The 26,237-nt window shown below is 48.0% G+C and overlaps 1 protein-coding gene across 13 annotated transcripts in view; it reads right to left on the bottom strand.

Moving 5' to 3' along the window:
* Positions 1-24,757, bottom strand: part of CADPS (calcium dependent secretion activator) — a 204,146-nt gene extending 179,389 nt beyond the window's left edge. For all 13 annotated transcript variants that reach the window (XM_066558057.1, XM_066558058.1, XM_066558064.1 and 10 more), the window contains exon 1: positions 24,362-24,757. In XM_066558057.1, coding sequence (XP_066414154.1) covers positions 24,362-24,742 — 381 coding nt within the window. In that variant the 5' untranslated portion in view covers positions 24,743-24,757. The remainder of the gene's footprint in view (positions 1-24,361) is intronic.
* Between the last annotated feature and the right edge of the window lie 1,480 nt (positions 24,758-26,237).

Raw genomic sequence — 26,237 nt, 5'->3', positions numbered from 1 at the left:
TGAGAGAAAAGGCCATCATTAAAACCATCACTTCAAGTTATTGAAGACTTTTTGGATAAGCAAAGGCCTAGAGAAAATTCACCCCCAAGATACGAAAATAGATTTTTACGAATTAGAGAAAAAGCCAAATACAAATCACAATCCCCTGAGAATGGATAAACTAGATGTCAAGGCTATTTTAATAAGCAGGTTCTGAGCTGGTGGTGGCCATCTCCCCAGTGTGCCACACGAGGAGAGTTGCTGGCACAGCCTTGGCACCCACAATTTGCAGCAAAACCATCAGGTCTCACAGCAGATCCCCTGCCAGTTCTAAGTGCCTACCCACCACCTCCACCACTCATTTCTCATCAGCTCTCCACAGACAGCAACAGATCATTTCATCCTGTTACTTATGCCACAGAAATTTAGATTCGAGGAAAAATAGGCATAACAACATTACATCATTTAAGCAACCAGCTTAGCTGACAACATCACAATTCTGCAACAGCAACAGACCTTTAATTAAACTAACTAGCCCTGGGCCAAAGAAAGACTTCTTTCCTGCTGATTCATTTGATAGGAGGTGATGGTGCCACAATCACTGTCACAACTCAAAGCACTTCTGAATACTTGCCCACAGCTCACTCAAATCCCTTTGGCTGCAAATGCCTCTGCAGAAGCCTGGGCTACTCAGACACCTGCCTTGTCCTGTTCACACCCAGGTCAGCTCCAGGGCCTGTTTTTGTGCTGATAACCTAAGACTCATAGCCTCCCTGTGCCATTTGGTGCAAAATGAAAATAACAGAAAATCCTACCAGGCCTAGCCCCAAGGTACTCATAACTCGAATAATTTCAGATGGTAAGCCAGGAGCAGTCCCCTTCACAGGCTGTGCCAAGGACACAAGTCTGTGTCCCTTGGGCAGGGACTGATGCTGAGCTCTGGAAGGGGAGCCTAAGCTTGTGCCAAGAAGGTTTGGACAAGCTGGGCACAGAGGAGAGAGACAGCAACTCCTCCCACCATACCCCGTGCACTTGCTGCCCCCAGGTTTGCCAATGCCTCAGGAAAATCCAGATTCTTCACAGGAGCACACTGCTGCAGGGAAGAGACACAGCTCTGTACAACCCAAAATGATGCTCCATCATGTGGCACTGCTCCAGCCCACACAAGGCTTCATCTTCTACTACACACTGAAGTGAACTGCATTTTTTAATGCTTTTTTTCTTTTCTTCTGGAAAGAAGTTAATTAGAGTGGAAAAGATCTGTACAACTTTCACATATACAACTCCTGTATTTCAGACTTTAATTTCTGTTATGCAACTACCACACACACTGTACTTGAAATTATATAGCATGCAATCAAACACCACTAACAGCACCAGGTAGTTAAATCATGCTGTGATAAACAAGGAAAATGATTTTGTGTAAGCATGGCAAATTCTCCCTTGCACCTCGGTCAAAGGTACCACCAATTATCAGATTGGTAAAATGCATCTGTTATTTAGGGTAATGGTTTAACTTTACATGCAAAGTACATGGCTGGGGGTGCACTAGGTACTCACACAGGGCAGGGAAAGGGCACCTTGGTAGCACTGATCACCCAGGAACCCCTGAGAAGGGGAGCAGGAGCAAGGCAACAAATGTGAGCCCAGGGCAGGGCTGTAAGAAACAAAGAGCTCCCTCAGGAAGGCTTTGAGGACAAGACTCCTCAAAGTATGGAAAAATCTGCTGAAAAAAAAAAAATAACTCATTCCCACTCACATTCATGACAAGAAATTAAAAGTATTACAGCAAGGGAGCCAGGCTGATACTGGAGAAAAAGCCCTGTCCCAGTAAGGATGCAGATGCACAGGAGGAGCTGACCCAGGAGCTCATGTCCCCACATCCCCAGTGGCACCAGCTGGACAAGTGCTACCAGGAACAACCTGGGCATGTTCAATCCAGCTTTAAGAGAGGAAGATGTTCAGATAGCCTAGGTCCTTCCAGCCCTGTTTTTACAGGATTTCTCCCCTTCCCTCCAGCTGCCCTGCCATACCTCACAAGAGGCATCCTGCAGCCGATGCTGCTCTGCAGCAGCCCCCGCAAGAGGCACAGGCTATATTTATTCTGGTACATTGCAGTGGGAAGCTTTAATCTGTGTAATCGCCTCAGAGAAGATTTCATTCAGTGAGGGGAAAGCAATTACTGTTTCATTTGCAACCAGTTGCCTTCCCAGGGTCTTAATCTATCAGAGCTGGAGGGTCCTGTCAGCCCCTGCACCTGCCTGGGCAGTTTTTGTGAGACAGGTTTATGCTTCTGATAAAAGCACCTGCCGATACTCAAGGTTTCCAGCCCCTGTTTGAAGCAATTTTTCTCCTCCCAGATGCTACTGCTTTTATCTGACAGCATACACCCTGCATGAAGAAAACAACTGGATATAATCCTAGATTAAAGGGATTGTAATGCAGAATTAAATACAAGCACAACCCTTCATGGGGTTTGCTGTCGTCATCCACCAAGCACAGAGTTGGGCTGTTTGGGAGGTGGTCAGATGGTGGTGGCATTTCAGATAAGTCTCTGCAGCTCCTGACTTCTCCAGACAGGCATTTACATCTCCCCACAGAGGTGGGAGGAAAAAAAAGTCCACCTAAAATAAAAAAAACACAAACTGACCCAGCAATAAAACAAACAAATCTTGGTGTTTCCATACAATGCTGCATTAAAGTCCCTTTAAGATTTCACTTCATAAACTAGCAACTAAAATCCAAATTCTCAGCAGGACTCTGCACATGTTGGAGCTGATGCACCTCAGTGGTGCATCAAAACCTCCAAGGTTTGGGGTCCCACAACAACCACGCCAGGAACCAGAAGAAGGTAACTGAGGCTCAAATCAGACAAGAAAAAAGTCCCAAGGAAAGGACATTCACTGTCTATTGCAGCAAGGACCACAACAGCAGAGCAATGCAAAAGCCCCCCAGGAAATCTTTATGACTTTATCTTATATGGTGTCAGGAAAGACACCATATACTTCTATGCAGAGCTGCATGTTAAAAAAAAAAAAAAAAAAAAAAAAAAAAAAAAAAGCACTTTAATCTTCTGCTTTATCCAGCCTGGCAGCCAAAGCAGTTTGACATGATAAAGAGACTTGAGAATTGTGAAAACTACATATTAAAAGGAGAAAATTTCTAACTGTCTTTCTCTTGTAAATTGTGGCAGCCAAAAAATCCAACCCTAAAATAAAGATGTGCCTGAAGGTAGCAATTTTACAATCATCAACAGAATGATTTATATCACTGCTGTCATCTTTGTTGGGGAAAAGGAAGCCAGGTATTGTGATCATTAGCTTTTTGATACAGATGATATTTTTAAATGAGGAAAAACACATGCATTTTAATCAGGAACTGAAGGAAATTGCCCCAAAATACTAACAGAAGAATCTGCAGCTCATGCCAAGATTTGCAAACACAGGAGATGAATATTAAGGTGACAAACAACATCAGTGACATCCCAAGCTGCTGCATATCCCTGGGTACCTGTGTGGGAGCTCCTTCACCTGCAACAAGGGATCCCACACCCTCCCAAAAGATCCATCCTCATGCCACAGGCCCTAGGCAGGCACAGCCTGGAAACTGGTCCCATTCTCCCATTGCCAGTGCAGCCTGTGGTTTCCAGGTGCTGGTGTCACACAGCAAAGTGCCCCCACTGCTCCCCAGAGTGCAGCTGGGGCTCTCCAGTCCCACTGATGGCAGGCACAAGGCAGCAGCACTGGGTACCACTGAGAGACAGCAGCACCAGGCTCGTCTCTTAAAATAACAGCTAAGAGCCAAGATGGTACTGCCTCTTTTCCCCAGAAAAGTTCCAGAAGCAAAGCCTGGCCTACCTGGTACTCCATCTCTAAGCTCCTGCCTATGCCTTGGCAGACACACATGAACTCATACGAGTAAAAGAGAGGAGGCTGCTGCTGACAAAGGATTAAAAATCAACTCAACTTGACCTTTAATGCAACAATGTGGCTTCTCATGCTTCCATTCCCCAGTGTAACCATAATCACATTTGTTGCTGAGAAGCAGGAAACTGTTTTCAGAGACCAGTTAACATGCAGGCTTCCACAAGCCTGGGTGATGTGACAGCAAGGGCAGCAGCACAGCCTTTCTTAAGCCCAGTGGAGCAGGTTTGAAATTGGGATGCATTTTAAAACCACAGAACAGAATGTCCTGCAGATGACATCAGCAGCACATCAAACTTCACTGAATGTTTGTGGAGAGGAACAGCAGAGAAAGCACTGAGAGTGCTCAGTTGAGACGGAAAGTCCTTGTACAGGAACTCCAAGCCAAAAAACAAATCTCTGGTCACAAACACCCTCAGAGCTCAATACAGAGGAGGAAGAAGACAGGGATTAAGGCTAAAAGGCTAATTTTTGCCTCCTGTCCCCCTCTATTTTAATAGAATACAGGAAAGATTCAGCCTGTATTGGAGTAAGTTTTGTTTATAAATCCCACACAATATGCAAAAAACCTCTCTTCTAAAGAAAAAGCTGTGTCACCTCCCAGTTCACAGCTTGCACTGACAGCCATGTAATCTCAGCCTGGGTACAGCAGTTTCAGACCTTCAACAAGGATTCCTCAGCCTGACAAGGATGCACTGAGCATGTCCAGCAGTCCAGCACTGTGCCATGCCTGTGTGAGTAGCAGTCATTCCACACCATTCAGCTCATGGATCAGCAGTCCTGCTTCTCAGTCTGAGTATTTCTGGCCCTGTGGGTCTGCAATTCCTCTGTGCTGCCTGCCCTCCCATGTTTGCCATTGAAAAGTGCTGATAGCACCAGAAGTTGCACTGTTTTCTGAAAGCGACTCTAATTAAGTATAAAAGCAAGTCTAATTAAGTATGGTCTGCTCTGTGAATCCCCTGGGAAGACAGAGGAATACCATCAACCCTTGCATCCAGCCATCCTCCTTTTGCTTGGTGTAACCAGCTGACAGCAGATGAAGCCCAGATCTGAGTGCCAGAATGTAAACCTTGAGCGACACAGAGGCACGTGCTGAGAAGAAGGTGCCAGGTACTGAAGGGATAAAACACTTCTCATCCTCCATACCCCGCTGAGAACAGGACTCTGCCATCCATCCTTCTGCCAACAGATCCTCCCCATCTCTGTTAAAATCACAGCAGCACCCTCAGACACACCCATATCTCATTTTTGAGGCTTCTGCAGGAAGCTGTAGGTATGAAAGCAGTCAGGATCAGGTCTGGAGCATCCCGGTGGCAGGGCCTTTCCCACAGCCAGGTAGAGAGCTCTTCTCTGCTCTCCTGTCTCATCTCTGCATGACAGAGAGCACAGATCACAGGTGCTCACCTGGGAATTTATCCTGCTCTGTGCAATGCTGCTAATGATTAAAAGCTAACAGCAAAACCTCCAGTGAAGCAAAGAGAACCAGAGCACAGCCCCAAAACATCAGTCACTACAAACACACCTGAAGCTCAATACATGTGGGGCACATTTAAATTTAAATTATGAATGAATGTGGGTTTATTTGGTGTTTACTACAGGGCAATAATAAAAACACACTCAAAATTATAAATCCCCCTGCAAAGAGCCATCACCAGTGGTTGCCCACCTTGACCACTTGGTTCAGTGCAAGTACATGGAAATGCAGCTGAATGCCAAAAGCTGACAATTTTCATGCCTGAAAGGGGGAATTTTCCTTATCTTCTATCCTTACACACTACAGTGTGCACTCTCAGTAGATGACAACCTAAAACCCCTGCTTAAGTTACTTATTCTTTTGCACCTATTTATTAAACCAAAGGTTGAAAAGAAAAAAGAAGAAACCCAACCCAGAAAGGGAACAATGTAATGAAGCACTGCCTGAATTCATCAGGACAATTGATAATCATAGCTCTGATCTTGGATTGCAATTGATTAGTTATAAATACACAGCACCAAAGGTACCAGGGCAAGGAAAGAGCTTTTTTGGAAAGGCACTGGAACAGACCCCAAAAGCGGAGCCCTAAGTGCCCACTGAAAATGGGAGATACTTTCCTGCTCACAGTGGACAGAAGGGAGAATGATATCATTAAAGCTCACATTGCATCTCCAAGTCCTCGGAGGAAAGGCGAAGAGGTACTTCATATTTCTATAAAACAATTAGTATTGACAGAATGGACTATAACACAGCACTCAGAGCAGAGCAGTAATTAACTATCCAGCAGCTTGCTTACTGGATGCAGATAGGAAGCACTGAGGCAGCAATTAGAGAGCAGAGAGGCAAGGCAGGCACATGGCTTTGCTCTAACGAGGTATTGACCTCCAAGCTGTCTGCTCAGGTGTCCTTAGAGACATCCCATACCCCACACCCAGCATCCCTGGCACAGTCATTGGCGTCTCCCTGGGCACAGTGAAGAAAGAGCTGGCAGCCAGCACGGATTTGGGAGCACCTTCTCTGCACAGGTTGTGCTCAGCCTCTTCCCCTTGCCTTGGTTCCTCTGTGCCTTACAGAGTGTGGCTATAAGCCAAGCAGAGAGCTCTGGCCACAGACAGCATCAGGGATGGAAAAGTACCACCAACAGGGGATGGTGCCTGGGAACTGATCTGCAAGATGCCACATACCATCAAATGCTTTTGCACTGAAACTCAAGGCAACTGGTTTCAGGACCTTTCTAATTTGCAAATCTCTGAATAATCCTGAAAATTGAAGCCTCGGGGAGAGCTGGGGCTGCTTGCACACTATTTCAGCCTTGTAAGTCTTAGCTTTGAACATATTTGGGGAGAAAGTCTTTTCAGTCCAGTTTGAAGTCCAGAAAAAAAGTGCCCAAACCTCCAGTGTTTCTCCCCCCAAACCCAAGAGGTACCATGGATCTGTTTCTAAACAGCTGTTCTTGGGTAGCCCTTGCTCTACCCCATTCCCATCTACTGGGGGAAGTGTCCTTGCACAGCCCAAAGGCCCTCCTTGTCTCTTTGTAAGAAGGTGAAGCAGAAGCAAATGGTGTTTCTGCTTCAAGAGGAGCACCTTCCTTCCACCTCTCCCCAGCTCTCCTCTTCCCTTTCTTCCCTCTTTTGCCACAGGAGTTTTCCAGCACTGCCTGGTGATGCTTCTCAGCAGGGCAGCCACAAACATGCAGAAAACAGGTCCATGTAAAGCCAATGCATTTACACCCATGCACGTGCTTCTGGCAAACAGCTCACAAGTTGGGCTGGCATAAATGATGGAGTACAAGAAATAAAGCTCTTTCCTGCTGTGACATTTTAAAACAATTCAGCAGGCTTTTCACACCAGGAAAAGCCAGGGCTGTGTGTGCAGCGAGGAGTGAACATGCTGCAGCTCTGTGCGTGGCTCCAGAGGCAGAAAATTACTCTGCAGTGATGCAAGCAACTGCTTCATTCCTGATATCCCTGAAACAAGGACAGAAACTGGACCAGCAAGGGTTTCACAAGGACACCATTCTCTCCTGGGTGTGGGTGCCAAGGCTCTGTAATGATGAAGGGCAGCAGAGGACCCAAAAGACATCAGGCATCACTGGGCCAGAGTGAGTACCAGAATCACTAAGTCATTCTTGCTGGCCAGACAAAACTCTCACAGGGCAGTAAAAGGTTATTTAAGAAATGGATCTGAATTTGGAGGCAACACAAATTTCTGGATACTGAGACTCTGAATAAGCTGGCTAAGGAAAGCAAGGCCTGCCACAGGGTCTGTTGCAAGTGGTTTAAGACATGAGACCTGCTGGGAGATGACAGTTTCGCATTCAGCCTTTCCAGAAACCAAAGCTGCAAAGACCTTCAGGGCAAAGGCATAATTCCCACCCCGGTGATGCCAAACTTCACCCAGTATTCAAGAGCAGCAGCTATTCCCCTGCTACCTTCTCCTAAGAGCAAATCAAAGAGGGCAGTTGGAAAAACCTCATGCTTGCCAAGTACAGCCTTAAGGTTTTGGACACAGGAATTTAAGGCAGAATCCTGACAAGCCTTTTGTCACACTTCTCACATGGGACACAGTACTTGGACCAGTTTGCTGTCACTGTATGCATGAGTTTACTCATTTTAGCAGCAGCAGCACTCACTCCTAGGCTTTCTGGTGGCAGGGACCAGCACCCTGTGCACCAGGAGGATAGCAGGGAAGGAATAATGCATTTTCTAAAGAATATCACTGAGTCAAATAATCTCGTCAGCTCTGGGGAATCTCAGCTTCTGAAGTTGCAGCAGCTGAGGACAGACAGCATCACAAAGCTGCTGCTACATGAATGACAGAGCCATTTAAAAGCAGAGCACTTTTTATTTCTTCTCTTCCCAAATGCCACTGTCAATCCCAACACACTAGAATGAGAAAGCTTTGTTTTCACTGGAATGTTCCACCAGCAACCACTGGCTTCCTGCAGCATAAACAGAATAAACCAGATCTTGCCCCCAGTGAAAAGAGTCATCTTTTGGTACCAACGAGTCACTGCTTTCCCTCACCTCAATGTCCCAGCTCATATAGGTAATTTATATCTAAATTACTTCAAAAGTGGTGCCTGTTTTCACAGCACAATTAATGCAGCAGCAGGTAACAGCAAACACACAACTCCTGCCAAAACAAATGTGCTGGTTTCATCTTGGGACCTTTTCCTCTGCTGACAGAGCTGAATATTGCTCCACTAGCATCAACAGGGGCAAAATAAATCACAGATTAAAAACTGACAGCAACAAACCAAAACACTGTGGTCCTGCTGCAAAAGTTGATAAATCCTATTTAGGTATCAAATAAGCTCTAAAGCAGAGGGTAAAGGAAGCCAGCAGGGTATGGAATAAAATTTGGCAGCTGTAATTCTGCTGCCAGAAAGGCAGTGGGGCAGGAGCATGTCTGGATGGCATCGATTGCAGCAGCAGCTTCAAGGCACTCAGGGCATCCTGTACTACTACAGAGAGCAAGCAGCTCTCCCTCACTCTCTCCTTGTGCAGATGATTTTAGGAAGGGAAGAAATTGGGAATTACTGTGCCACAACTCTGAAATACTTTCCCTGTGTAGGCAAGAAACTGCTCCCATCACAAAAAGTATAATTTCAGCGTGCATGTGCATGAATGCACAAGGTAAGAACTAAAAATAGAGGTACCCTATTTCCATGCATCAAGTCAGCAGGTACAGAAACAGCATAAACAGTGATTCAGCAGTAGCCTGCATGATGCAGGAGGTTGTTTCTTTGCCTCTGCCTCCCTGATTGTAGCCCTTCCCACCTCTGCTGAGTTACCAAGGCCCAGCAACTCCCAAGAGCAATGCCCAGACCTGCCTTGCAAAAAGAGCCCCAGCCCCGCAGGGCCAGGGAGATCTGCCAGCCATGGGGGCTCACTGGCTGCTTGGCTCCCTTGGGAAGGGGGTGATGTGAGGTGGCTGCAAATGCTTTTCACACAAGGTCCAGCTTCCAAGAACACAGGCAGCTAGAGAGTTTTTCTGTCTACAGAAGTTTTTCTAGTGCAGAGTCTACATGCTAACATAATTATTCTTTTTTTAATAAGATAGATGCATAATTTGCATTTTTGCTATTTTTTCATTAAGCTTCTGTGTCATATCTACAAAGTGTGATCATTCAAACTGGATACAAAGAGGTGCACAATGTACAATTACAGTGTATGGCTAAAATTTCTGGTGCAAAATAATACTGTGACTCCATAAACACCTCTGAAAAATTGCACAAGACGACACCAAGGACAGTTTTTGAATCCTGAGATTTGTTACATAAACAGCTACGACCTTGTACCCATGGTTTCAACGGGGACAAGCTGGTTTTTCTGCTGATTCTTACCCCCAATTTTTTCATTAATGTTTGCTTGAGAAGTCAGAAGGAGATACAAGAAAAAGGGAACGAAAAGTAGGAATTTCATTTACATTCCATAAAACCACAGCTAATCTCTTCAAGCAGAAATTAAAAAATACTTCAGTCTTCCCACTGCCCAAGCTCTGTCATTCACCCTTTCAAACACATCAAAGTCTCCCAAGCATCCAGGTGAGCAAATCCCTCCTCCAGCCCCTGGGACTAAATCTATCTTTGAAGGGCTTCCTTGCACAGCTGTAACTTACCCCCACATGGTTCCTAGACAGCGTAACTAACCAAGAACAATTAAAGTGCTCAAGGATTTCAACTTAATCTCAGAATGTATTAAAGTCCTTTCTGCTCTCACCTTGACATACTCTGAAGTCTGGATGATTTGCATTTTGATGTCTAATTGAAATGAGGATTGCTGCCTGACAGGCCTTAATCTTCTCAAAAGCATGGTTGCTCCTCTCCCCCTAAAGCAAATATTTATCATAAGTTTCACCTTGAATACAGGTCAGAGCATTGCAAAGCAAGTAATCAGAGCTGTAAAAAAACCACCAAAAAAACAACAAACTACCACAAAGATTCTGTCTAGGTAAAAAAAAACAAATTCAAAAGGCACATCCATTCCCCTGAGTCACAGCAAGGAAAGATTATTACCATTAGCATTAAGGTTATACAGCAAATGAAACAACTGGCTAAAGAAAAAAATAAATCACTTATAAGTGTCATATTTCATCATTAAATCTTAACAGGAAAACTACTGTGATTTGCTTAGCCTGAATATATATGCAATGTAAAGAGACCCTCTGACATCACTGAGGCATAACACCAAAGATAAATGGAGATGATTTGCCCCACTACAGTTGTAACTCTCTCCCAAACCTGCAGCAACCAAACAGCAAGGCAGCTGCTTCTGGCTGGTCACTGGCTCTCATGCCTTTGCTGAGAGGAGAGAATCAGAGGTCTTACTCTTCCCCTGAATGTGTGGGCTTTAACAGAAGGCAGCTGAGCTGCTACATGAGTTAAAATGCCCATGTCCTGCTAGTCACAGTTGGTTGTCCCTGAAGCCTGAGCCCTCACCAGAGCACGAACATCTGAAGGCCGCATTGTGCACTGAGAGCGCCCCAAGCAAGGGCAGCCAGAGCACATCCATATGCATCCCCAGAGAGCCCATCTGGAGCAGAGCCTTGCTCCACGGACTCCCAGCAATGCAAAACTAGGCTCAGGACTCCAGACTGCCTCCCTTTCATACAGCAGCTGGGGTTTGAGAGCAATAAGGATGAAGATTTTCCTGTCCTGCTTCTGCATTACACTGCAATTCTCCCTCCTGAAGGAGGTCAGCTCCTGTGACAAGCTCAGGAAATGTCAGAGGAGCAGGCTGCAGGCAAGCCAGGCACTGCCCTGCTTATGGAAACAGCAGGCAGGCTGCTGTCCACCTGCCCAAACATAAACAGCAGGAAAGGGTGCATGGCTGTTGTGCACAGAGCTGTTACGATCTATATGAAGCCCCATGTGTGTAAATGAAACATCAGCTCCTTCTATCATCAAATGTGTACAACTTGTAAGCATGAATTATGCAAGACTATTAACTGTCTTATTTTAAGAGGGAGCAGCTGTAAAAGCTGCTTGGAGGACACAGCAAGTCACGGAAGGGGCAGCCCCTGGTGTTCAGTGTCTGTCTGAGCTACAGCACAGCCACTCTCACCAGGTCCAGCCCCAGTGCTCCCCAGACCTGCATCCTGCACTAAGCAATTCACTCAGCATCTCATAAGCTCTGTCTTCCAGGAGTAATATTTTCACCACTTTTTTGATAACAGCTTGAGAAAGATCTGGATAATTGTGTGAGTCTATGAAGAAGTGAGCAGGGAGCTGAGCCTGTAACCTGGCTCAAACTCAAGCCCCCAAGTCAGTGCCCAAACTGCCAAGCTCTGCCTTTGCTTTCACCTTTCACAAGGAACCTGAAACAGCAAACTCCCACTGAGACCAAGGAGCTCCAGGCTGTTCCGGTTCAGTAACTCTCTTGTTGGCTAATGAACCCTCACACTCAGCCAGAGCCCACAGATGAGGATGCCAGCCTAGAGTGACGCTGCACAGCCCATGCCACAAGTGCCACCATGTCGGAGGCTGGGACCAGCCTCAGGCAGGGACACTGAATGCTGCCTGGCAGCACGAAGCACTCACCCACCCTCAGCCCAACACACAGAGCACTGCAGGCTACTGAGCTCAGCCCTCCCTGAGCAGACACTGTGCTTAGCAGACATGCTAGAGTTGCTGACAGCAAGCTCTGGCCATAAGTTACCTTTAGGATGAGAAGGCTCTTGATACAATTTTACATAAAACATTAATTCCTCTGGTCAATACAAATGCTGGTAGGACAGAGTGGCAGGGCTGTACACAGCAAATAAGCATGTTGGAACATAAGAAGTGCTGAAAGGGGAGGCACAGATGGGTATTAAGACCAGTTTCATTCATTGTATATATCACGGACTTGGAAGAACAAACATCAAACACTGTGATTACATTTGCTGATGACTCAGATTTGTGTGGGCTCCTCAATACACAAGAGGAGGGCAATAGAGTCCTGGACAACTGTGAGCAAGCAAGCACCTCGGGGGATAATTAAATTAATCTGAGCCATGGAAATGCCACACAACAAGGCTAAAACATAAAGCAAACAACATTATAAAGGACTTTGCACTCAAGAGGTTATATGAGACAAACAGAGGCTACTGCTTGTTCCCAGTGACCCACCAGGGTGCCAGGTGCTGCACAAGCCCATCAGGTGAAAACTGGTACAGGATACACACAAAGCTCCAAAAAAAGCAATCTCAGTGATACCAGTTGTATGTGCCCCCAGCCCAAGAGACTGTGGCTTTACAGAAGGGTCTTGTCACAAGGGGACCACTGGTGGCACAACAGTTCTGGTGCCACCCTGACGAAACAAATCCATGCAGGGGACCCCAGGCCAGAGCACCTGCCTCTCACCTGGCTTACCAACTCCCAGTCCCTATTACCAGCTGCTCCCCAGACTCTTGACCATTGCTCCCCATTTGGAAATCATGTACTTGCCCCTAACTGCCCGGGCAGCCTCACCACGCTGAACAGCCCTGTTTGATGCAGGACAGCTGCCTCAGAGACACTGAGGCACCTTCCCTGAGGCACCCTGCCCAGCAAAGGGATCACTGGCAGGGTACCACAGCAGGCACAGAGCCCCTTCCAGGACACAGGTCCCGAGAGCATGTCAGACCAAGACTGGGGAACACAAAGCATCTGGAGCAGCAGCACAAGCAAGGACGTGGGAGAAGTCAGAAGTGGCAGAGCTGTCCAAGGCCCTGAAGGCATGAAGATACTAAATTTGATGAGGTTGAGGAAGGGAGCCAAAGGAGGAATAAATAGAGCTAATGAGAACACAAGGCATGAGCATTCAAAAACCTTTAACACACTACAAACAGCAATAAAAAGGCAATTAGAATTCCGAGATGCATGGAGGGTAATTGCATGCACTATAAATAGGTAGTGGGAAGACTGTCCTGCTCAGCAGGATCTGATTCACTTTTGGGGTGACTTCTGTGCAGAAAGGAATATTTTGGCATGCAACAGAAGCTGAGAAAAGGGAGTTTACAGAGAGATGAAATTACAGGAAGAATTTCTATCGCTGACATCCTGCTGCATGAAATATGTACCAAGCAGGAGCTTTGCCACAGAGGCTTCAGAGGTCATAGTTTGAGGAACTCCAAATAAAAGTTCAGCAGCAGGGATGCAATGCAGCCTTAGAAGGAAACATCCATTTTATATCAGCCAGCACAGGAGTCCAGGCATTTCGGTGACTTTCACTATTGATGGAGAAATCTAACAACGCCCATGGAGACCCCATCCTGCTCAGTTCACAACCTTTGCACAAGCACTTGCACTTGTAACAGCACTTAAAACCAGCAAAATCAGAAGTTTGAAAGTGTAATTCCAGTGCCAAATTCACTTCCTCCATCCTCCAACCTTGCTACTGGCATGTTGCTTCTGTTCCCTACCCGTGCCTCAGGCACACTCCACTGCTCTGCTCATAACTCCCTTCCAGGCTGGTGTAGCCCTCCAGGGGATGCCCATGGCTCACGTAGCTGGTACAAGCAGCCAGCTCACAGTTTAAAAAACAGGCTCTCTGATATCATTTCTGCCCAGCCTTCCCTCCCTACACCAGTTAGGCTGGAACAAATGCACCAACTGCTGCTCTCCCTGCTGGGCATGTGGCTCAGGCTCTGCAGGAATGTGTCATGAGAGATTCTGGGAAAGAAGTAGCCTTTGGAGCAGATAAAACCCTCAAGAGTCTTTGCAGAATTACAACTAACATCTTTTTGAGTAGAAGGTACCACTTAAGTCCAGGAGCCCATAAACAAGTAGAAATCATACCAGGCATAGCCTTGGCTAACATAATCCACCACTGCATGATCAACTCTTTTGAGGATACCAGCTCTCTCTTGAGACAGCTAGAGGCTAGAAGAGTATTATTCCCCATCATCTGTGCATAGCCCTGGGCATATCTGATGCAGAGCAAATGGGAGATGGAAAAGGAAAACACAACCACACCTGAGAACTGCCACAATCCCTCCTCCCTGCCCCAGCTCCTTCACAGGTACCCTTCCAGAGGAGGAAAGTTCACAGACTAAAGCACCAAACACCTGATAAAGGGAGGGGGCAAAGCTGAAACTTCCCAATTCCAAAGTCCCTCAGCCAGGTCTCGTGCCCTTCCCAGCTCCCTGTTCTTTCCCAATGCAGAGCATCAGCATAGATTCCTGTTTGGGAGCTGCTCTGCTCTCACAAATGACTGAGCACACACAAAGTCTCTGCAGTCCTAACTCCAGCTAGCTCTTTGCTATGCACCAAAAACCAACCCCATGCAGCTCAGAACATCCCCACATAACAGCAGCAGATGGCTTCTGCCTGGAGGTCTCACTGGCAGAGGGTGGTCTGCAGAGCAAGGGTGGGAGGCACAGAGCTGGTTTTTGCAGCGTGCACAGGTCATGCAGCCTGGCCTGTGGCTGAAGAAGTGCTGGCTGTGGCTGTCCTTCCCCCTGTAGTGTCACCATGCAGGTAGCAAGGCAGCTGGCTCCTGCTGCGTCACCCCATTAGCTTCCTCCTGAGGCAGAGACGAGTCTGTCATCATCTCTGGCTGCAAGGAGAATGGGAGCAGTCTGCTGGGAAGGAAGGAAGGAAGGTGGTGACAATAAAAGCAAACTCGTCACATGCAACATGCAAAGCATTTCTACCCTCTTGCTGAACTAGGAAAAGGTGTTTGGCATCTTAGAAGAAAATTGCCTTTTGCTTGATGTTCTGCTTATGTGATACCCACATCACTTTCCAGCTGCCTAAATTCTCTGCTGCTGAGGTGTGGAGGAGCTGACCCCCTGCAACAGCACATCAGGCAGAGTGAAAGTAGCTCCTTGCCAAAACTACAGCATCAGCAACAGTCCAACAGAACTTCTGGATGGCTGCAACTAATTGTTCCCAAATCATCCCATATTTTCTGTGTCTAAAACATAACACCTAAGTGCTCCTTCCTTCCCAGCCCACACCCATCAGACAGGGATAGAGACACCTGAGGGGAGCACTGAGTGGAACACAGGTTGCATCTGCTGTTCATGGAGCAGCTTCTCCCTTCCACAGCCACTTGTACCAGCCACATGTCAAGGCTGGCCAGAGCAAGCCCAGAAATTTCTTCCCAAAGTGTCTCTACAGTATTTAGGTTCACTTGGCCAACTGGCTGGACAGGGCTCCCCCAAATCACTCCTTGGGATAACAGCTCATTCCCAAGCAAAGCACCAACTGGAAACCAGATGAGTGAGTGCCTTCTTGCAGAACCAACATCACTGAGCACAGAGCTGTATTTAGTATTACTGGTCTATTTCCCCTCTAACAGCCAAGTCCTTTTATCCCACCAGCCGGGCACCTTGTCCTCTCCAGTGCCAGCCAGAGTCTGTTTGTTGGCTGTGACACTCCAGGCTCTGAAATGACCCTCACGCACACACCCATGTCCCTTCCAACAAAGGTAAATCACTGTCTCTCTCTGAGGGGCTCTGAGGAAAGCATGGGGCTGCTCCCCTGCAATGTGGAGGTGGGGAAAAACTTGTGGGTTGTAGTCACATGTTGGGGTGCTCAAAGCAGTAAAACCCTTCAACAGGATTGAAGCCTTCTGCACCTCAGGGCAATGCCAACTTAGCATCATGTGCCTTGGTAACTTAAATTCCCCAGGAAAGGGAGAATGGCATCCCATAGGAGTCAGCCAGCCCCACAGACTTCACGGATTAAAAGCACACTGCAACTAACAGACATCAGTGGCTGCTACAAACTTACAGACTCTGCAAACTCCTAGTGCCATCCTCTCCAGCTCAATGGGTTCTCAGGATCAAATGCAAATGCTAGAAATCAAATCCAAATGCTAGAGCAGACACTGCTCTTTACAAGGCAACCCGTGAGACTGTTTCAAGAGGACAATTATTAACAAACAGTTTCTTCTATCAGTAGCTCCTCAAGGTGTGTGCCTGGAAAACAGCCTTTCCTCCCTATTACTGTCCTCCCCTGTGCCAGACAGGCAATTGGGAGCCAAACCACCCCCTTTTATCCCTGCTCCAAGACACTGAACTGAGCCTGTGCACACTGTGGTGCTGCAGCTGCTCTGGATAGGAGGCCTCTTTCTCCTGCAGAAGTGCCTCAGGCAACGACAACATCCTAAACAAATACTTCTTTTCCACTGCCAAAAAGTTTATTGAAATTTTCCCCCCCAAAATTCATCACCTGGCTGAAGACATACAGCGAGTGATAGACTTGCAGGGACAGGGTCACTCTGCTCCATGCTTGTACAGGATCAGATCCAGCTCATAAATGCTAAACCTAAATCATCAAGTGTGGTCTAAATCCCACCCCAAAAAGGGAGCAGAAGGTGGTCTGCAGAGGGTCTACAGAGAAAGCTAGATTTGAAGATTTTAGAAAGTCTGAAAGCCCTGCCTCTGTGCGAATGTCACCCTAATTTAGCACACGAGATCACAAAAGGGCAGTGCTGGACCATCAGCCCTGTTTGTCAGGGTATTACACAAATGCATTGTGGCACCAGCCCAAAGTCCTACCAAAGTCAGTGAGGTTCCTTCAAGATGTGCACATTGTATTGCCAATCCCCAAAGATAAACACCACAGCACCGTCACTAAAAAACATTACTAAATCTAGATTTCATTAAGTTTCTTCATCAAATATTAACATTTAGGTATGGGGAGACACCCATGAGGGCCACTATATACCTGACACTACTAAAAGTCCAAGCTCCCAACCTTACTGTGAAGTAGACAGACAGGTTTTGAACTATGACAACTACAAACACAGCACGACTTACCCCAAGATGAATAAATATTTGCATGACACTTTGACTCAGGTGTTTAAATTCTAGAAAATGTCTGACTTTATCAGCCTGAATCACAGACAAACAATACCAAATATTATTACTAAAAGCACCTTTTCAAACAACAATTTCAAAAGGTTAACATTAAACACGCAGCAACTGCACTTTATGTCCTGTCTTAAAAATGAAGCCCACACAATTCAGAGGAAAACCTGGTTGAAGCAACTCAAATATTCTGTACCCACAAATAACTTCTTGCTAAGCAAGTGCCAGGCTAGGATGCTCTGTGTATTTTTGTCAGTACCTCCCTGGTAATGACCCAGGGGAGTGCCCAGGAACCTTCCATTTCTCACATCTCCCCTCACCCATCCTCATGAAGAGGCAGCTGGACCCTATTGCTGGACCTCGGAGCATCCCCTCCAAGAAAGGTGGCCCAGTTCTGATCCACTGGGAGCTGGTGGTGCCACTTGCATAAGGAGCATCCAATGTGAGGAGAAAATTCTGATTGTCCTGCCATGCCTGCACCATGCTCTAAAAGAGCTCGGCAGGGAGGTGGCACCTTCCCTTGGACCTCACCCTGCTCTATTTCCAGGAAGGGAACACCTTTGAGGGGCCATCCATCAAACCCCTCCCACCCTCCTGGGTGACAAAAATGGAGAAGAGCTGCTCATCACCAAGGAAAGTCCCTTTGTCTGCTACTTTAAGAGAACTCTACTGTTTTAATTAGTCTTAATGCTCAAAGGCACACTAAAATATCTGATTTCTAGAGATCATTTTGGGGGTGAAACCCTGGCACTGCTGAAGCCACTAGCTGGATTCACATCAATACTCTCCAAGCAACAGCTTTATTGATCATACTGTATTGATTAGACTTAACATACTGATCAAGTTTACATCATGAAACAGAAAGAAGATGTTTACCTTGTACCACTCTGGACTACAGCACTGGCAGTAGCTCTGGGGTTTGTATATATACACTGCTAGTAGCAGAGCTGTGATGGCTGGGCTGCTCCTGCTAAATAAACTAAAAACAAATTAAATATTTCTCCAGCTAACAAAAAATTGCATGGGGAAATGACTTGCCGACCACTTTCCACATAGGTAAATGGAGAACAAGTGACTCACCATTCAGCAAAAAAAATTACAAGTTGTGCAAGAGGCAAAGTGCTTCAGGGAGAGTGTCTAGACTATGCAAAGCAAGGCCATAAATTACACCTTTTGAAACAATGGGCTGTAGCAGGGCTTGGAGCTGCATGATCAGATAAGTCTTCTCCACTCTTAGTTAGTAGCATCTCTGGCCCAAGAGGTGCCACCCACAGTAATTGAAATGTCAGGCTATGGATCAGGAACTGCAAAGTTTTACAACAGCCAAAGACCAAGCTCACAGCCTATTTAATTACCCACTTCACAATCCAATAAACTGCAAGTATATAAATAGCCAAAGTATGACAAATATTTAATATCTCCTAAAATTAAATTAAGATAAGACACTGGCAAAATAAATTATAAGTGTTTTAACTGAAAACAACTGTTTTCTGCAGATCCCAGACAACTTGAGCGCAGTAATCACATTCTGCACTCCACACTGCTAAGCAGCACAGCATCTAAGATGTGCCAGACCTTCCTTGCCATGCTGATGCTCTGCAAGCAGGCTCACCTTCACTTCAGGGTTGGCACAGAGCTGGGCACAGCCCCAGCCATGAGCCCAGCCACACACACAGCCCTCATTCGATGGTGGCAGTGGCCTGTGCCCACACTGAGCCATCTAAGTGGTGAAGCCAGCCCCTAACTATTCCTCCAGGTTTGTATAGGCATAGCACTAATAATATTCCTGCAAGCTTTGCTGCAACTACAGAGCTGTGCATGAGGTACAGCTCATGCTTGAGAGCTGCCTGCACCTTGCAGCTGCTTCCTAAACAGCACTAGACAGCAACTGAGGGACAGACAGAAAACAAGCAGAGCATCGTCTTTACCTCTCCTGCCCTGCAGAACTGAGAAAACCAAAAATCTCCAAGGGTTTCTTGGGACCAGCAGAGCAGAATCTGATCACAAAAACAAATTCCTCCAGCAGAAAACTGCTAAAACAAGTCCCAACACCACCTGAGTTCAGTCTGTCCTAGAAGAACAGTGTTCTGGTGCTTTTATGAGAGAACTTGTGTAAGTATGGCATGAGAGTAACAATCCAACCCACGATAAGGAAGATGTGGTTATTTGGAAAGCTGCACTAGCTTTACTGTGTCCTAACTGTTGTAGCATCTCTGTGCCTGCTGAAATGGCCGGAATTCAGTATTTTAAGATGCACTGTAACCAATAGAACAGTTTCTGACCCCTCACACCTGTTCTGCATTAAGCACTGTGCTTAAATCAATCACCATTCAGCAAAGCACAAGCTTAAGAGCTTTGCTGAATTTGACTGAGAATTTTGCTAATGCACCTGACGTCATCCCACAGGCTAACACAGGGACCCAAATCACGAGCCTCTTCTCCCAGGAGTAGCCCTGGTAATCTGCAACAAATCTGGAACTTTTTTCATCCTGCATTTATTCCACTGAGAACTGATTTACTCTCCTGCCTGCCTTCTCCCTTGTTCTGCAGGAAGGAAGACAGGCAGTGGCAACCACAGCTGCAACAATGTCTGACCTAATGTGCTCTCCTCATTTTATCTCCTAAAAAGTTATTCCTGCTGCCCCTTTCCCAACAAGTGTTTTCAGTTTATGCTATTTTGAATGAGCAAACACCAATTCCAGGGCTGTGCTGTGCCTTTTGACTGCCGCGCTGCAGAGATATTTAGCAAAAGTTACAACCCACATCCAAGGAGGCTTGGTTTGCACCACTACAGACACACACCTTGTCCAACATCCCTAGGCTGCTGGCTGAGCTGTCTTCCCAAAGGCTTCAGACAGCTGGGATCAAGTGGGAAGAGGCACCAAGCACGGCTGGTCGTCTCCACTCTACTTCCAACAAACCAGCATGATCTAGAGAAAAGACCACACACATCCTGGCCATGCAATTACCAAGCTCAGTGCCATCTGCAGTAATAAAACACATTGTTCTGAGAGCCATGGAGCTGGCAAAGCCACTTTCCTCCTGAGCTGCATCATGAGGCTGGAGCCTTCCATATCCAGCAATATTGTAAGCTCTGATGGGAGGTTTTCCTCATTCAGTTGGTCTCTTGCTCAGATTCCCCAGTGTCTAATAATGGCTGCCCACACACTGCACCTTCCTCCCATCTGGGGTAGAAGATAAAAATGAAATCTCCCTATTTTCACCAAGCTTTACAGGGATGAGTATCTTGCAGACCATTGTCTGCATCTCTAATGTGCCTGGAATTCAGTGATGGCTTAAAAAAGAAACCTAAGTGGGAAGCAAAGACAACACAGGCAGGTATCTAATAAGCCTTTTTTCTTTTTCCTTGGGAAATAGTGCTAGTGAGATGTAAATAGAAGAACTTACAGGTAGACATCACAGATGTGTAGTTACTCAAGTGGAGCCTTATCCCATAAACATCAAAATAAACCCAAAGCAGAGGTGTAGACCTGAACACACTCATGTAAAAAACAGTTTTTCCTCTGTGGCTGAAATTTCTGGGGTGTCAGGATCAGAAAAATACCAGTTCTGAGTGGCTTCTGCTTAAGTTAATCTGGAAATCTGAAACACAGAGCTTACTGCTGGTGTAAACAAGCAGTGCTGTCATGCCCACATGCAGTAAGTACCCAGCTACACCATCCATTCACACGTTTCCGCTGCTCTCTCCGCTCTCATATACATTCTAATTTATCAAACAGCAGGCAATTACCTTTGTGGTGCAACAGCACCTTAACTACACAGTTCCCTTTATTCCAGGGTGGTTCATGGGTGCTGCAGAACGCCAGGCTGCGTTTTCCAGCTCCAGAGCACTACACATGCGTGTGTGGCTGCACAACTGGTGCCCGCTGTGCCACTGTGTTCCCAGCCCCCGGGGCACCAGCCAGCTCTGACACAGCAGCACTGCAGGATCAAGGAGGGAGGATTACACACCCCAGGGAGCAACACAGGGATCCATAGCCCAGGCAAGAATTCAGTGCTGCGGCCACAACAAAACCAACACCTTCTGATCTGAGGAAATTGCAAAGAAGGTGAAGCTATTAGAAGCTGCCTGGGCTCTGGGAGCCTGGCAGGGGCTGGCTGCAACACAATCCATCTCAGCTGTGGTCCTCCAGCTGTGGTGGGGGTGGGCTGGTTGTTATCAGATACCCCAGACAGGAAACCACTCTGCAGGGCAACAGCTTCACTGCCTCACCTGCAAAGCCATGGTCCCTGCCTGGGCTGTGCTTGGGGTCATAGCATCACCCATTCTACAGCTGCGAGCCAGGTGAAGCCAAACCTCATCCTTCTCCTTCCAGCACTGGGCAGAACCTTCTGAGTAGGGCTGGGGACAGGTCCCCAGCACTCACTGCTGCACAGTTCTGCCCAGACACCTCTATGGTGGCACCTCCCTGACATGGGTGTGGAGCCAGGTCCCCTCACCTGGGCAGGGCTCCAGTGGGGCTCCCAGACACCCTGTCCATGGGCAGTGACTGCAGAGGGCAGATGGGCAGGGTCAGGCCTGGCATCTCCAGGGCCCTGCATGTGCAGGGGATCAAGCAGCAGCCCCTGCAGCCTCTGTGTCCAGCACCACTGGGAAAGGAGGGAGCATGGTCCCGCACACCAGCCTGGAGACTGCAAATAACAATACTTGGGGATCTTCTGCTCCTTATTTCTTCAAGGATGAAACAATTCCCTGGCAAACTGCAGACTGTGAGGGTGGAGAGGCAAATGGCACATGGGAAAGGAAGCAGGTTATCTCTCTTCTGCTGATGAGCAAACTGACCCAACAGCCCCCATTAGAGCAGGACCAAAATCCAGTTTTCTCTCACCTTTCCTCTAAGAAGCAAAATGCATTTGTTCCACTCTGGTGAGTCTTGAGCACCTGACACTTTTATCATTACTGAAGACCCAACCAATACACTGCAACTGAAGCTCAGTGCTCAAGAGGAATCAAGTCCCTCACCTTCACCCTCTGGTCTCCCTCCAGCCAGAGAAGGAAGGGCCTTTCCCAGAGGGATGTGTTAGGAAAGCAAAGCAAAGGAGCACATGAAGTTCATCAACAAACTCCAGGCTCTGGTAGTCCTTTAATTGACTTCAACAGGAGTCGTGGCAAAGAAAAAAGGGCAAGGATCATGACAACTGAATATAGGGATATAGAGAAAACAAAAAAAAAACCAGAATTAATTCACCTTTTAAAGGGTAAATTCAATTTGACATGTATTATCATGGTAAATTTAGCTTTCCCAATTCTATTTCACTGCTAAGTTTGAGGGGAGAGGGTCAGCCCCCAAGACACAGCTATTTTAGCTATGTTAATAAGCCAGAAATGTTTCCCTATGTTCTTCATTTCACAGAGAATGGATTCTTTCCTCCCAAGATCCTGTGTAACTTCCACATAGCCTTGAATATTGCTGCCATTTTGTAATTTTTCTCATTACTCCTCATTTCTTTGTTTCACCTGCACTTTATTCCCCACCTTTTCCTCTCCCTTCTGTCCTTTCACAGGGCCCTATTTTGATCTCAGTGACTATAAACTGTCCTTCCCAGCCACTCTTCTCTGAACTGCTAAAATGCTGCATGCTCCTTTGGATAAACTGCTTATCAATTTCAGTTCACTTTTATGTGAGAAACAATTGCAGGACTGACTTGGTTTTATTTCAGTGAAACTAACAATAATGTAAGTTTCATCTTCAGTTCACTTTTACATGCAGTTGCAGGACTTAGTTGTTTGTATTTCAGTGAAACTAACTAATAATAATGTAAGTTTCATCATCTTTCTCTAACACAAAGAAGTTACACGGGAAACAAAAGCCAAAACGACTTTGGAAATTCACAATCTGCTGAAAAGCATTGTAGGGAAAAAGAACAGATAAAAGAAACTCCAAACCTGGCTATAATTTCAGCTATGTACTTTGCTCAGCAAACAAAAGCAGATCATTCAAGCTTCCAGCAACAGATTGTCCTATATTGCCTTTAAACTACATGATACAGTACGGATACACTTTCCTACCTCCGTATGTTGCAATGACTAATAATAGTCCTGTGGTGTAGCAGAACTGAATGTCGTTTGCATCAATACATCCAGGAGTCTGCCTGAATTGCAAAGGTCATTTGTGAACACAGAACAGGATCAAGGCTAAAACTGCCGTCTAAGAAACTCAACCGAAAACGGTGACAAAAAATCAGCCAGCTGTTTCAGAGAGCTACATTACATCACAGATCAACTCTCTCTGCCACAGGGAAAAAGTTGGCTACATTTGACTGAAAGATGCCTGTGTCCACATCCAGAAGAAACTTAATTTCTGCCCTGGCCCATGAGCTTGTGCCTCAGAGGAGAAACAAGCTCCAAGAGAGCGCCTGGAGATGGGGAGCCCAGGTGAAGCGCTCCTGCCCAGCCTCTGCGTGGAGCAGCACACGGCCCTGCTGTGGTGACACACTGGGGGAGGACGAGTCAGGACTGTGGCAGAGACTTCACCGCAAACCTCTGCTGATGCATTTCACCAGGAAGGCGGTCTTGGGGAGCTCGTGAAACATAAACACTTGCAAGAAGTTGAAATGAGACTCAGCAACTCCCCAAGTCAGTGCCAGCACTCCCAGTTAAGCAAACTTTGCAGTAAGCATGGAGTTGCGGAGTCCCTTTGCAGGAGGCAACAGCACGTGCCTGGCGTTTCCCAGCAATATAACCCAGTTCTCTCCTTTCGACAACCTTTAGAGGCCAACATCCCAAACTTCCCGAATCGCGACTAGATTGCGTAACTAGAAGCAACGATGTATGTCACCGGCTCTGTGTGGGAGAGCATGTCGGGGAGCAGCACGAAGGGTGACAGGGGGTCAGGGGGCTGCCCCGAGCTCCGAGCCAGGGCTGCTGCCAGCAAAGCGCTCCGCGTGGGCCCAAGGTGCCCTGAGCCGGGAGTGCCCTTGGGGTGCCCGGGGAGCTGCAGGCCCGGGAGCGGCAGGAGAGGAGAGGAGTGGGCAGGGATGCGGACAGAGGGGGATCTAGAGAGCGTGCACGGGGGTAAGTCAACACCGGCTGGGTAAGAAGGGGGCAGGAGGGTGGGTGGATGGCAGGGGCAGGCAGGGAGCAGCCAAAGGTGGGTGGGTGATGGAGAGGAGAGGCAGAGCCCGGCCGGCAGGGCAGAGCCGGGCAGGGCAGGGCAGGGCAGCGCACGGCCGGTACCTTCTGCTGCCGGCGGGCCATGTCGGTGGGCTGCTTGGCGTTGAAGGGGTAGGCGATGCAGCGCATGACGAAGACGTAGAGCTGCAGCTTCTTCTTCCTCTCCTCCTCCTCCCGCTGCAGCCGCTCCAGCTCATCCTTCTCCTTCTCGCTGGCTACCGAGGGGCTGGGGCTGGCGGGCCGCGCCGCGCTGCTGCCGCGCCCGCCGGGCTGCAGCCCCCCGGCGCTCCCACCGCCGCCGGCACCGCCGCCGCCGCCGCCGCCCGGGCCCTCGCCGGGGCGGCTGGGCGAGAGCCGCGCCGCGGCGGGCGCTAGCGGCTCCTTGCCGCTCTCCTCCTCCACCAGCTCCTCCGACTCCTCCTCGCTGGACGACGGGTCCAACATCGCGGCGGCGACGGCTGGGCTCGGCCGGGCGAGCTGAGGAGCGCGCTGGGCTGCGCTCCGCTCGGCGCCGCCGTGCCCGTGCCCGTGCCCGGCTCCGGCTCCGCGCGCCGCCGCGCCCGCGCGCGCCCCCGCCCAACCCCGCCCCGCCCCGTGCGCGCGGGCGCTGGCCGCGGTGCTGCACGCGCGGGCCGAGGGGAGCGAGCGGCGAGCGGGCCCCGCGCATGCCCGGTGCGCGCCTCGCCGCCGCCATGGCCGCGGGGGTCCCGGAGGTGCGGGTTGCTGAGCGTGTGCCCTGGTGTCCCCACAGCCCCACACCGGCACCGCGGTGTCCTCAATGTCCCCACAGCCCCACACAGGCACCGCTGTGCCCGCAGTGTCCCCACAGTCCCACACAGGCACCGCGGTGTCCTCAATGTCCCCACAGCCCCACACAGGCACCGCGGTGTCCTCAGTGTCCCCACAGCCCCACACAGGCACCGCGGTGTCCTCAATGTCCCCACAGCCCCACACAGGCACCGCGGTGTCCTCAGTGTCCCCACAGCCCCACACAGGCACCGCGGTGTCCCCACAGAACCCACTGTCTCTGAATCTCCACAACCACACACAGACACTGCTGTGTCCTCAATGTCCCCACGGACACCAATGTCCCTGCTGCGCCCCTGGTGCCCCCACAGCCCCACACTGTGTCCTCACAGCATCTTGAGCCACATGAAACCCCGCAGACCTGAGGCTCACAGCATTTGTTTTGCACCAAGCAGCTCTTCTTGCACCTCGGTGCAGCTAAAAGTCTTAATTGAAAAGTGATATTGCTGGTAAAGTTTTCATCCAGGTCACTAATTATTACATGTGTAATGATATCATGGTGTTCTGCTTTGAAGATTACCTGGAGCAAGCTGAGAACTTCAGGAGGCTCTCTGAGGGATGAGTCAGTGAAGGCATCGTGTATGCAATAGTTTAGTTTTTGGTGATTTTCAGATCTGATTGAGACTTCATTTACATGTATTTGTGTATTTGTGGTCGGTGGGTGTTTTCAAGGTTTTGTTTTTCTGCTCAATTAGCAGTGCTTCTTTTCTAAATGTCAAAATACCTGTCACCTGTTAATTCATGTTAATAAATATTTAGGGAGAATAGATAAACATTGGCTCATGGTGATGGGGCTGTGAGAATAGCTTGCGGGAGAGGAGATAGGCACTGCTTCTCACGATGTGTTCCAGCGTTTTCACAACAGCTGGGCTTTCTGAGCTTTTTACCTACTTCTAATTAAAAGCTCAGAGTAGCAGATGAGTCTGGGAAAACTTCTGGGTCCTACATTTCCAAAAGCCATGAGAAGTGGCTGAAAAATTGGTGTAGTGAGTGAAAAATGGCTTTCCCCGTTTTCATCAGCCTTATCTGCTCGAGCTGTGGCGTTCTGCACATCACCTTGGCATGGTGTGTGTCCTGCCAGCAATATGGGAAGACCTGGGGATGACAAACTCTCCGTGGGGAAGAGCAAAAT

This window comes from Molothrus aeneus, chromosome 12 (assembly GCF_037042795.1).
Source record: "Molothrus aeneus isolate 106 chromosome 12, BPBGC_Maene_1.0, whole genome shotgun sequence".
Taxonomy (NCBI): Eukaryota; Metazoa; Chordata; class Aves; order Passeriformes; family Icteridae; genus Molothrus; species Molothrus aeneus.
This window is presented reverse-complemented; position numbering and strand designations above follow the sequence as displayed.